The sequence below is a fragment of the Fringilla coelebs genome (genome assembly GCF_963513975.1).
Source record: "Fringilla coelebs genome assembly, chromosome: 4".
Taxonomy (NCBI): domain Eukaryota; kingdom Metazoa; phylum Chordata; class Aves; order Passeriformes; family Fringillidae; genus Fringilla; species Fringilla coelebs.
The window spans coordinates 38,600,904-38,614,298 of record NC_140032.1 but is presented as its reverse complement, the minus strand read 5'-3'; the positions used below and the strand labels follow the sequence as shown (position 1 = coordinate 38,614,298).

The following is a 13,395-nucleotide window of genomic DNA, read 5'->3' as shown; positions in this document are numbered from 1 at the left end:
TAATTTTTACCAAGACCCATACAGAGTGTATTAGTCCTTTGGGAGCTCTGAGAAACAGATGGCCCTACTGATTACCAGTATGCAAACTGTAGATACAAGTGAAGGAATAACATGTTGGGCAAAGAAAATCAGTCATGGTAAAGAGACCCAGCAGTCGTCTCCTTGTGTTTATGATACTCATACTCCAATCCCACCATGTTACAAAAAGGTCAGAAACTGCATGAAGGAAAACCTTTTTAGAAAGCAAGCACAAAGCAAATGATTTCTCCTTGTATGTGGTAATCTGGGGGAATAGGGAGATCTAAGCTTGGGAAAACCCTGCCCTGGCTCAGTACAGATAGGTAAAAAATTGCCTCATCTACCTTACAAGACTAGATTTACAGTGCTTTTTACAATCATCAAGTTTCTGCCATTCCAAAGTTTCCCATTATTGACTGCATTATATTCAGGCAAGTTTTGTCTTTTAAAATATTACCTTTCTAAAAGAGTACTAAAAACTGTGGGAGGAATAATACAGGGATGAAGGCTGATGTCAAAAAGTTTCTTAATTCAAGAGTAGGCATCTTCATCTATTCTAAAAGAGTTTTCAGTCATCACCTGTTGTAAGTATACTTAACTAGAAAATGTCATTATTTGCATTGTTTTCCATGACATACCTCTTAGAAATTTTGAATTATTATATTGTTTCTTCACAGTTAGCACTCATACATTCCCAACACTTCACAGGAAGTTGAAAGCACGCAACCTACCTTTGTCTGATAATAATTCTTGCACCATATACATCACCTTATCAAACTAAAATGTCTAGCTGTACACTGAGATTGTTTAATATAAACAGTGTAACTCCACAAATACTGTTCTTTTGTTAATTAAGTACAGCTGCAGATCAAGAACAGTTTAAACTTTCCCTTTCACTATGTACTATCTTGCTTGTTTGAAAAGCTCCAGATGGATGTATTTAACATAACGAGACACTCAGAAGAACGTTCTTTGTATCATTCATAAAACTGTACTTGAAATGATCCTCTTCCAACACACAAGGAAGCTCTTTACAGCCCCTACTGAGCAAAGCACTTTAACAGACACTTATTTAAATCAATTTATTGAAATCTAGCCATTCTGCTGTGTCCTGTTTCCCCTAATGAAGTGTGAAAAAAAGAACAATGCAAAGTCAAAACTGCAATTCGACTCCATCTCCTTAGTGCACAACAGTCAGCTAAGTGTGTGGTTCAGGTCCTACATATTCATATTTCTGCCTCAGATAAAGCCACAAAAACACATGAATTTGTTATATATTTTCTCCTCACATCTAACCAGTCCAGCATGCAGAGAATATCAGAATGCACAGAAGAAGAGAAAAAGAAGAGAGGAAAAAACTCCCACTAATCTCAAACAACTTACACTGCACCAGGCTGTTATCTACACTCCAGCAGGCAGTTCTGAGTTCTCTAGCTTCATATAAGAAGTGATGATGTCAAAGTACTGTACAGCAGTAGGACACTATGACAATAATTTTATTCATTTAGTACTGGCACAGTGGGTATTTCCCTAAATGCATTTGTGCCAGCAGGTTGCGATATTTAAGTATGTATACTTTAATATTCTAGCTTAGAAGAATCAAGTAGTAAACATTATAATCAAATTATATAGACATAATGACTTCTAAAATCCACTTCTACTCTGCTCACATGTTGTTAAGTAATTAAACTAATTAAAATGGATTTATGGTTTACAAGTCATGAACACTACAAGAATGTCTACAGGATTAACTTTTGAAGTATTTACCTGTGCGTAAGCCTTCGATGACTAATGCACACTGCAGTTTGTTGATCCTGTGCAACACAGACTTTGTGGCGACTACATTTCATCTTCAAACACGGATCTTTAGCCGGATCTAAAGCTGAAAATAGTTTTAGAAAGTTGTTAACAGTTATCTAGAATATGAGATTAAGGTGAGAAACACCACACATAAAACCCACCCTGTATGTGGAGGGGGTTGGCCTGCTGCTTGTACAGTGCTGGACTGACAGGAACCAGGAAAAAATACAGCTGTTGTGGGTGGGTAAGTACCCCCTGCTATACTCTTTTAACAATTGCCACTCTGACTGCAATCTCCAAATCATGGTATTGCCACCGTGAAAGCCGTTTCCCTTAAGTGCTTACTATGACACACCTGGGCTCTTCCAACTAAACATTAAGGGGTGAACAATAGCACTGAATTTACTAAGAAATTATTACTCAGATGACATTTAGTAAACTAAAATACACAGGTGAGTGATTTGTGTGACTCCATCTTTAAACATAAATTCTACCTCCTTCTAGGTTGTTATTTCTGCTTTGTGGTTTGGGTTTTTTTTTGCTTTGTTGTTTTTAGCTGGTCCTTTAGTCATAATCCATACTCATTTTTGGAGTAGAATTCCAGCTACAAACAGTGATCTCTGGATATAATACTGGAAAAGCCAAATAATGCTGTTTGTTGCTTTCCACTAAATTTGCATCTTTCTGGAGTAGCCATGCCTACATGGCTATAATATTGAAAAACATCTTCCAATTTAAGCACTCTCAAGAGACAATCAACTTCTCCCTTCTCCAGTCTTCATGGTGTCCTTTCAAGTAATCTAACTATTCCAAAACTGGTTTTTTCACCCCTACTGGTATCCTTTTTTTAATCAAGAAAGCTATGAACTACTGGAATTCAATTTTCCTGTGTTCTTCCTCACATTAGCATATTACTGTGCAGTATACAGTTGTGTTTCAGAAATGCTCTTTCCCCATTTCTTGCATCTGCCTATAAAAAAGCACAGCATCACAGAATATTCTGAGTTGGAAGGGACCCACCAGAACCATCGAGTCCAGCTCTTGGCCCTGCCCAGGACATTCCCAACAACCACACTATGTGCCTGACAGCATACATTCGCCTACATATTTTCTGAAAGAAAGTTTATGTTTCTTCTGTTCTTCACAATCTAAAGTAATCTTTTAACCACATCTCTGTGTGACCTGACCGAGGATATTTACTTAAGCCTCCTAACCATGCATGTACCCAGAAAACAAGAACCAAGCTGATCATTAGTTGCAGTTTTGATGCATGATGTTGTAGTGCTAAGTGTGATTAAATATAGTCTGAGCAGTGACTTTTTCAGGTGTTTTTTTAATAATACATTCAGCTGTGCAAAAACAAATAGATCATACTATCATCAAAGCAGTAAAGAGATGGAACCATTGGTATAATAATAACTCAATGCAGACAGAAAAGAAGTATTTTGTTAACTGCAGCAAAAGACATATGAAAAGAGGTATACTTCTTCCACACATTTTTATTTCTATGGCAAACTAGCCATAAAACCACCACGCACAATCCAGAATAAATCGGATTACAACAATTCTATACAAATGGGAAGCAACTGTAGCCAAAAAAAAATTACTGAACTAGGGTTAGAGAGTGGAGTCAAAATTAAGGAGAGCATATCCTTCTCCAATTTACTTTAGATTTTAGATTCCATTTAAAATATTTTCTCTGCCTGAAGTCAGGCAGAATGTAATGCCAGCCACTAGTAATCATTTAAGGTACTGGTCCAAGTACCTCTTCCCAGAATGTTCCCTGATGGAGACACTAAGGTAGCAATACTGGAATATTGCCTATCTTCAGATAACTCTTCTGTAAAATAGAATAGGTTAATGAAATAACCATAAGTAACAGAAATCTGGAATCATATAAGGATTCTGAGTTTAATACCAAGTAGGAAACAGGTTCCAGAAAAAGGATGAATAGAGGAGATCGTGTTACCATTCCCACTGAAATAGTAACTCAATTGGACTGTGAAGATATTTTTGAACAATTCTATCAAATTTAGCTAGCCATAAAATATGGTTTTGGCAGTATGTTACATTACAGGCAGAACCCAATTTTACAAGAAAGATATAGTAATTTCCCACTTGGTCTTTATGACAACATGAAGATGGGTATCAAATGGAAACCAGGACTTTCAGTATTTACTGATATAAGTAATATCACCTTTTGCTATTTGTTGACTCAGTGGTTATCATACCCCGTATGTAACCCTTGATCACTTCAGGTGAGGTACAGACTCACTAAGCAAGGTGGGCAAGCCAGCAGAGCCATGGGTGCCAAAATCACTAGACTATTTCTATATTCAAAAGCCTGTTCAACACTCACAGTCTTGTCACTGACACAAACTCACATTATCACTCCATGACCTACTGAACTTGTTCTCTGTCAGCTATGAGCTCCCTGTAGAAGTGTTTTTTCCTCGCCCTACGTGTGACACATGACCTCACTTTTCCCAGTACTTTTTCATGAAATTTTCTTAGTTACTGAACTAAGTTTTACTGATGCAGAAGTTAGAGAAGAGTGTATATCCACAGCCATGGAGAGATCAGATAAATAACTGATAAAAAAGCGCAGGTTTTCGGAATGTGAAAATTGAACTGACTGAAGGGTAAATGTCTGCCTGGACTAACAACATGCCAGAGGATAAAACAAGAAAGAACACAGAAAGAAATTCTGCTAGAAATCATGAAAACCACTAGGAAGACCAAGAGGTCTTCCTCTTTTTTCTCTTTGAACACTAGATGCTCTAGTCAATCCTACACTATAAAGTACATAGCATCCAAATCAGATTGCATTACTAATTTTGCCAGCTTTGAAAGACTAAAAAGAATTAGATATTTAAATAAGCATGGAAATGGCTTACCTTTCTCTTGAGCCTGTTTTGTTTGATACTTGGAACCGACAAATGAACAATTTTCGTGAGAAATAAAGGCTAAACCACAAGAAAAACAGTTTTCAAAACCAGGATTGGAAGGAAGCTGCTGGGGAAGAGCTGTAGTCCCCCTTACAATGCAGGGACACATCTGACTATGTGTCTGTCTGGTCTCTACAAGGAATCATCCTTAATATCTTTACTATGGAAATGCACACAGCTATTTCAGGAAAAGTGTCATAGCTTTCCCCTAAGCATGTAACTAACTCATTTATATCAAGAAATACATGGCACTAAGTCTTTGCTTCTTCAGTCCATCTCCTAGCTAATCCCTTACAAAACATTCCTGGCACCCCCTACCTCATTCAGAGTATGCACACTTGCACAGAAAACACTGCATGTTTCTTTCCATTCCTGCCAAAATAAGCAGCTTTGATAAAGTACAATATTCACACCAAAATCATCACAATTGTCAAAATCCCCAAGTGAGACTGATGCATTCCTTGCAGCTATTGTCTTCAACATGATCAGGCAGCAATCCAAGCTTTTATCCACTTAACATTTACTAAAATATCATATTTATGAAAATTAGAGCCTTCCCCTCCCCACACCCCCATAAATGAAGTGAAAACATCAGTTGTACAGCACAATTATGCTGCTACTGAAAACAGGTAAAGGTTTGCACTACAGAGAGGAAAATCTAGACATAAGAAATATGTTTATGCAAGTCTTGTCAGAAATCTCTTTAATACTGTATCAGCTGACTTCCTACAATGTCACATACAATCAGCTTCTAAAGATGCAGGGCTGATATGAGCTTGAACAACTTGATAACGTTCAGCTTTACACAGCTTCTAATATTCAGTGTACTTGCTATAGGTTATTTGTCTGCATGCCTACTTTACATTTGTCCATGGCTACAATACCATGAAATGTCATGTTACTTAAATTTCAACAAGCAGAAAAATATCACAGTCACAAAAAGCATATCTAAAGTATAAAATGGATTTTATCATCTACTATTTCTCTAAGAACTTACATTTTAAATTACAAGTGAGTCGCTCTGCCATTAGGAGCTTCTGCTGACTTTTATAGATTAGTATGGATTAGTTCTTCTCACATGGTAAGGAAGCAATTAATATCTGAAAACTTGAATCAATTATTACTAATAGATCTATTTATTTATAATTCAAATTTAGGAAAGCAATTAAGAAAAGCTTCCCATCATCCCTTCTGTAAGCTAGTTCACAGCTGTCACTCCCCAAAACTGACATTAGTCAGAACATCGTTTTTATAGGGAATATAATAGGAAATAAAGGCTAGCAAACCATAACATAAGAATATTATTAATTGTAGCACTTTGGCAGAAACCAGAGGAAATTATCATTATTCCACAATCATTTGAGCGCATTCTAACATGTTCCTTACTTTCCACTCCCAAGTAAAATGAAAGGTTAAAAAAGATTAAGGACAAAGTTTTCAGACTTAAAGTCCATTTTTTCCTCCAATGTTCTGGTTCATTTCTGATGGGCAAAATAGAAGCAACTACATATTTTGTTTGCATTTACCAAAACTTCAGCCATGTTTTGTGCACCCCACTACTTTAGAAGGCAAGTCTTGACTTCTTTGCAAAGGTTTCATATTTGACAATGCAGGAAGAAAAAAAAATTATATTATCTAAAAGTTCTAAGTAAAATATTAATAATCAGGTCAAATGCCTAGGTTATAACCTAAAGGCAGACAGAGCCATAGGAGGGAATAACTGATATTGCCTCCTTTGATAAATCACACAATTCCTGCAGGTACCTGAAGACCATGAGTATCTTTACTTCTCCATTTTTAAAGATGACAATTTCTCACCTGCCATAGCAGGATTTCTCACTGATAAGTGTTGTAGGTCTAAATAATTGCAGTATCCCAGCACCACAATTTCCAGTAACAGTAGGGAGGACAGCAAGGCAGAGTACATAAACACTCAGTTGTTATTGCCAGCTAACGCAGCCCAGATAAATGTTTAATTAAAATTAATAGTGTTAATGGTTGTCTTTTGCCTAAATTGTACAGGGATCAGCATTCAAAATTTGCACGTGCACATATAGACCCTCCTCAGTCACAGGTTGTTTGAATCTGCATTGCTGTGGATTCATAACAAGAAAAGCCCATCTTACTATGCAACATATCTACTGAGAATCAGCATCTTTTATCTTTATGAAAATTAATCACTGTGCAGCTAGAAATCTGAAATTTATTTAAAAAATGAGAGAATAAACAAGAAATAACCTACCTCAGTAACTTGATAAGAATGTTCTGAAAAAGAAGAATCTCAGATTTTTGTTTCTTTTCCGAAAGACTGCATTTGCCATGTAAGATTCACTACATAGCATAAAAAGCAGAATGGCTAACTACAGCTGGATGTTCACAAGAGCAATCTTCCTGAACACTAGCTCCATCTGGACACATGAATCTACAGCTTCAGTAAGAAGGCTGTAGGTGGCCAAAGAAGTAATTAAAAGTTTAGATTCAAATCCCTGAGCATCATTGGTTGTGTAGCCTAGTTTCTAACTTATGAGCAAGTGCTTCAATAATTAAGGTGGCTGTGTGTATGGAGGTAGCTTCTACACAAGAAATTCTCCTCTCAAGAGTGCTCAGAATTCTCCATAGTGATGACTCAAGGACAATTGTGTAAAGTCTCTATCAGGCTTCTGTAAACTGTTCCTAATGTTCTAGATTAGTAAGCTCTGGGACATCAGCACTGGGTCTCTAGCTGCCCTGCAAGGTTGTAGTTATGCTACACAAAAGTTCTGATAAACAAAGAAACATCTAATACCAATTTATAACCACCTGACACTGGTTATAACCATCTGACATAAAGTACTGCATATTTCTATTCTGCTCACTGCTGCAAATGAAGTTTTTCTAAAACGGACATGAAAATGCCACTACACTGATTCATAACATGGTATTTTAGGTACTGACAATATAAGTTAAAATAAGTGCTAAAAAAGTAAAATTTAATCAGCCAGTCTCTGTTCTTCCTCTGGAATGAACCCACTAAAGCTTCATCTCTTTTTCAAAATTTCAAATACTTCACACATTCTTTCTCTCTTTAAAAACAATCATCTTCACTGAATCACACTTTTTAAGCCACTTGTGCCGTGACTAAATTATAAGAAATTCTCCCCCTCACAAATATCTATGATCACTGCTTCAAAAACATTCCCCTTTTATTGTGTTTTGTCTTTTGGGTATTACTTGAAAGTTTACAAGAGAATAGGTTACACATAGCTCAAAAAGAGATGTAAATGAGAAATTCCACATAGAGTCAAATGCCCCCCTTAACATTATCTGTGACAATTCAGAAATGATCCTGTTTGTTTAAATTGCTGAAAAACATAGCTATTTTGGGCTCAAACTGGTGTAAGTGACAACAAAATTAGGACAATTATATTAGGCTTCTTCTATAAATAATAAGGAACTCTCAAATGTTCTGCAAAGATATCCAAACCCACTAAGACAAGGAGAAATGCAAGTACACACTTCCCTGGCATACTTTTTAACAACAGCTTTTTAGTAAACATACTTTCTTCAACAGCTTTATTAAAGCATTTTAGTTTTTTATTTTTATATCAAAATGTTCACTCTCTTGATTTGGCAGAAAAGAAAGAACACCTTAAGACTACTTGGACATTCACAATAGTAATACATCACCAGTAAACAGTGAAGCATTATATTATCCTTTCCTAAACACACTAAATCATAATTTAGAAACATGCTGGCTGTGTTAGAACTCTCTTCTGGGCTCTTCAAATAGGGCAACAAGGGCAAAGAAACATCTGCAGACCTGTAAGAGCAGAAATGCATCTTCCTGAAAATTCTCCCACCTACTGTCTCACTTGCCAAGGTGATTATTCTTGCCAAACTACAAGCTATAAGATACAGCGCTGGTGAAGCCTGGCCTCAAATGCTGAGTTTAGTTTTGGGGTCCTCTCTATATTGAGGTGCTGGAGCTTGTCCAGAAAAGGGCAACAGATCTGGGGAAGGGTCTGGATCACAGATCTGATAAGGAACATCTGAAGGAGCTGGGTTGCTTAGCCTGGAGAAAAGAAAGCTCAGGGGAGACCTTATCACCCTTTCCAACTCCCTAAAAGGAGACTCTATTGAGGTGGGAGTTGGTCTTTTCTCCCAGCCAAGGAGTGATAGGACAAAAAGGAAAAGGTCTCAAGTTGCACCAGGGAAGTTTTTGATTGGATAGCAGGGAAAAGTTTTTTCCATGAAAGCACTGCCCAGGGAAGCAGCTGAGCCACTGTCCCTGGAGGTAGTTAAAAAATGTGTAGATGTGGCACTCAGCAACATGGTTTAGTGATGGGCTTGGAAGGGCTGGGTTAAAGGTTGGACTCAATTACCTTTTTCACGCTTAATTATTCTATTTTTGTCTCTTGGAGAACTCTAATATCTTGTACTTCACTATGTATTCTGAAGTTACATAGGGAATTTTAATCAATTTCATTTTACTGTAATCAAGTTCAGCTTTTAAATTTTTTAAACCAACTAAACCAGAATCCAGTAGACTATTCATACGAAGAATCTAACACATCATAAATATAAATATATCTGCATTTTGAAGAAGCCTGGAATACCAAAAATGACCAGGAAACGGTAAAATTGTGGTAAAATTGAATGATAACCTCCACATAAAATAAATTGTGCAAAGAGTACATCTTAACTTTCTTTATATTTGCAATTTTAAAGACTAACAGGTTTTTAAATACAAGAAGTTAAATAGGTCAAAAAGGCAACTTCTAATATTTCAGGTTTCATTCTTCTATTCAAGTAAAACTATGTACAGCTCATTTTTCTTCTTTACAGTCTTTGCTTACTGTTTGTTTCTTTTTAAGGGATTTTTTAAACTATTTCTTTTTCCCTCACCATTAAATTGTAACGTTATTTCTAATTTCATGCTCTTAATACCTACCTCTGCTAGCTGCTTTACATGCCTCCATATTGAATTTTTGCAGCAAATATAAGCAAATTAGGCCTCTAAGTGAGCCTGTAAAGAAGAAGCAGTCCCACACCAACATATTTTCAGGTACGCAGTGCTCAAGGACTTGACCATTATTTGGGACATGCCAGCACAGTAGAGAGAAGCTGGACTTCTTAAGTGAGAGATTTGCAGGATTAATTTTAGCAGGTCTTTAACTGCAAAGAAAGTTCCATACACCCTTTTCTCAGCATGCTGCCAGCTCAAGAAGCTCTGGTGCTGTAGCTCTGGACAGTCACCATCACCCTGCAAAGACATTCCCACTTTTCTGTGGGTCTGAACAGACACACGAATCCAGGGTTTGGCCATGTTAAAGACAAACAAACAGAAAAACCCACCTCTTACTTTATCTTATAATAACCCTCGACATGGTGACTCTAGACCTAACATCAGGGCATAAAGCAAAGATGTCAGGACAGCAGGAAATAAGGGCTTAGACTGCTACTGAAGGCAACCAAAATCCCTTATTATGGGCTCAGTGTAGCCTCAATAAAAATCCTTCCTGCAGACTCTTTTGAAAATAGCTATTAAATTTAGAATCCATTCAATGATCCCACAGAAATAAATACTGTAAAATTTGCAAGCTTTAACCAGAGAAGCAGATGTGTACTATCCAGTAAACCTGAGCTAGGAGCCGAGTCTGTGAATTGTACAGGACAAGACACTTTTGTGATGTTACCACAATAGATAAACTGATAGAAGAGAAATGATAAAAGAATAATCTAAACACAGCATCAGATAATTAAGAAAAAGCACCATGAAGTGTTCCTCAGACATCTTCAAGAGATCTTTCCAGGCAAGGGCTAGCTGATAGCATCATAAAGCAGTGGGAATCTGTTTAACATAGGATTTAGTGCACTTCATTAGTGAGCAGAATTCCTAAACATACCTAAATACCTGAAGCTGGGAACTGTTCACCAGATTAAATATAGCTTAGTCTTAGTAGTAAATCAGCATGAAATATTTTAAAAAGCTTTTCAGTTCTGCTCTTTTTGAAATTCATAGTGTCCTCCCACAAAGACACCATTATTTCTTTATCTGAGACATTTTAAAGAACTATACATTTAAATTGCAAAGCACTGCAACTTATCTTGAAAGTGATGGATATGTATTTCTAGTTTAGAAACATCAATAGTTCTACTACAAAAACTAGATCATGAGAGCACATATCAAATGCAGCATAGTTAATTCCACATGACTGTTTTCAGTCTTCAACTAATGGATCTTCATTAAACTCCCTCATGACTTCCCAGGGCTTGAAAATGAGGGAAGCAAATTATTTTATTGAATATGACTCTAAATTATTTCAGTTCACAGTAGAGAAATGTATTTGCAAATTATGGTGTTTGCATATATTTGGATATCCTTAGTTACCCAAATTATTACAGAACTAGGTAGATGAAATACAGAGCTAAAAGGCAAACATAAAACTAATATAAGTAAAATAGTTTCAAAATCTGGTTTTGTTGTACAATCTACAAAATTCCTGCTGTAAACAGACATCTAATATAACCTGATACTACAAAGGCCAAAAATAATTCAATGGAATGGTCTACAAGACATTTCATAAGTACATCTATGAACCAACCATACCTTCAGGGTCTTCAACCTCCACAGAAAATGTCATGCTGCATTTTTTCAATTACATGAATATACTCCACTTTTCCTCCAAGGTATTTCTATTGAGCAAAGGAAAACATCTTTTCCACTTCACCAAATTACACCAGTGTCTTCGTGTATGCAATTTCATTCAATAGTTACACCCTCCAAGCTCTGCTAACATCTGTAGTCTAAAAATAAAATGTACCAGAAGTATGCTGTATATTTTCATCTGATGTAAAAGTTGTGCATGAAGAAAATGTGTCAGAAAATATTGTATGTGCATAATAGCTACTAAAAAGCTACTAAAAGTAGTCAACTTTAGTCCTAAACACAAAACATCCTACTTGCTTTCTAAAACCACTGAAAGAGCAAAACCTGCCTTTTAGCAGGAACAAAATATGCTATATTTGTTCCAACAGTAATACATGCCCCACATAAATGTTTATGAACAAGTTACATTGTGGTATTTATAGAAATGCAAAAACATTTAGAGGTTTATACACATAGGCACACATATAAAATATACAGTCAGAACATTTAAGTATGTTTTTTCTATCTTATAAAGATAGAAGCCAACAATAGCTCAATGGGAGCAAGTCCTCTTCCTCAAACAAATGCCAGATGTTGCTTTAAGAAATTGTTTTGGTGGATTGCAATGCAAATCACAGTATTTTTCTATCTTTCAAAATAGATTTTGTGGCCCAGGAATAAATACTATTATACATTTTCATAGTAAGGGCTACCCTCCTGGTATGTTTGGAGATATATTTCCATATAGAAGCTCTTATTAATATAAACAGAATTACACAGATCTGTGTACATGAGCAATTTTGACATACTTTAACACATCAACATAAGAAGGCGTTTTAAAATGTGCTGAAATAGGGAAGAATGAATTAAAACATATTCATAGAAACACGAAATAGTTAAGGTTGGAAGGGATCTTAAAGATCATCTGGTTCCAACGCCCCTGTTCACTGCTGGCAGAGAACCTTCTACTAGACCATGTTACTCAGAGCCCCACCCAGCCTAGTCTCGAACACCTCCAGGGTTGGGAAGTTCAGAGTCTCTCTGGGCAACTTGTTCCAGTGCCTCACTCCATCTTACAGTAAGGAATTTCTTCCTAATATCTAATTTAAACCCAGCTTTGCCCTGCTTAAGGCCTTTGCCTCTCTTCCTATCACATGTCCTTGTAAAATGTCCCTTCTCTCCAGCTTTGACGCAGAGCCCTTTAGGGACTGGAAGGCTTACATGTAAGACATTCATTGTTTTTATCATATGTACAACTCCCAGTTCCTTCAACCACATTTTTTTTAAATATTACAGCAAGTATACATTGTGGAGGAAGTTCTTGAAACTGAATAAACACTATCTTCACAACATATTCTTCTCTTAGTCTCTGGTCTACGAATCCCTGCACCACGTCCTCATTACATTTATGCCACTGGTACTACCAGACAAGACAAAGCCCCTGAAGCATTTCTCAGAGCAATTAAAAAAAAGGCACCAATATCCTCAGCAGTTTTAAAATGGCAGCAATACACTTTGAAACAACATACATGAGGGGGATTATATTGACAGTAAGTATTAAGTTCCAATGCCTGGGGAGGGAATGTGTAATGGGAATGTTTGCTGCATTTGCTCATAGTATTCTCTGCCTAAAACTGCTGTATTGCAGCATTCCCAATGCTCCAGCTGCATTTTGCCTCAAGATAGATCACTTGAACATGACAGACTCCCAAAATTGTTTTTCTAGATCATCTTTTATCCAATGGAAATAAAGAGACATTCAAAATCTTAATAATTTTTTTTCTTGACTGCAAAAGACAAGTATTAGACTGCAAGACTGTTTTTCATCAGGTGTCCTACTGAAAATGCCCAAGTTCTTAGCATGAATATACAAAAAAGCCAAAATCTTCCAAACCTCGTGTTTTTCCAAGAGAAACTTTAAGCTACTTTGGAGGTTTCTAATACTCCCATCTCTCTCTAATCAATTATGTTTGAAAAAATCACAGACATAAAATGATGATT

The 13,395-nt window shown here is 36.4% G+C and overlaps 1 protein-coding gene across 4 annotated transcripts in view; it reads right to left on the bottom strand.

The window, feature by feature from the left end:
* The window catches only part of SPOCK3 (SPARC (osteonectin), cwcv and kazal like domains proteoglycan 3), a gene marked incomplete at its 3' end in the record, with an annotated part of 161,759 nt that overhangs the window by 86,959 nt on the left and 61,405 nt on the right, over positions 1 to 13,395 (bottom strand). For 2 of the 4 annotated variants that reach the window (XM_084204343.1, XM_084204344.1), the window contains exon 1: positions 1,786 to 1,883. The exons of the other annotated variants lie outside the window; for them this stretch is intronic. In XM_084204343.1, coding sequence (XP_084060469.1) covers positions 1,786 to 1,868 — 83 coding nt within the window. In that variant the 5' untranslated portion in view covers positions 1,869 to 1,883. Of the gene's footprint in view, positions 1 to 1,785; positions 1,884 to 13,395 lie in introns of those variants that run through there. 4 annotated transcript variants of the gene reach the window in all.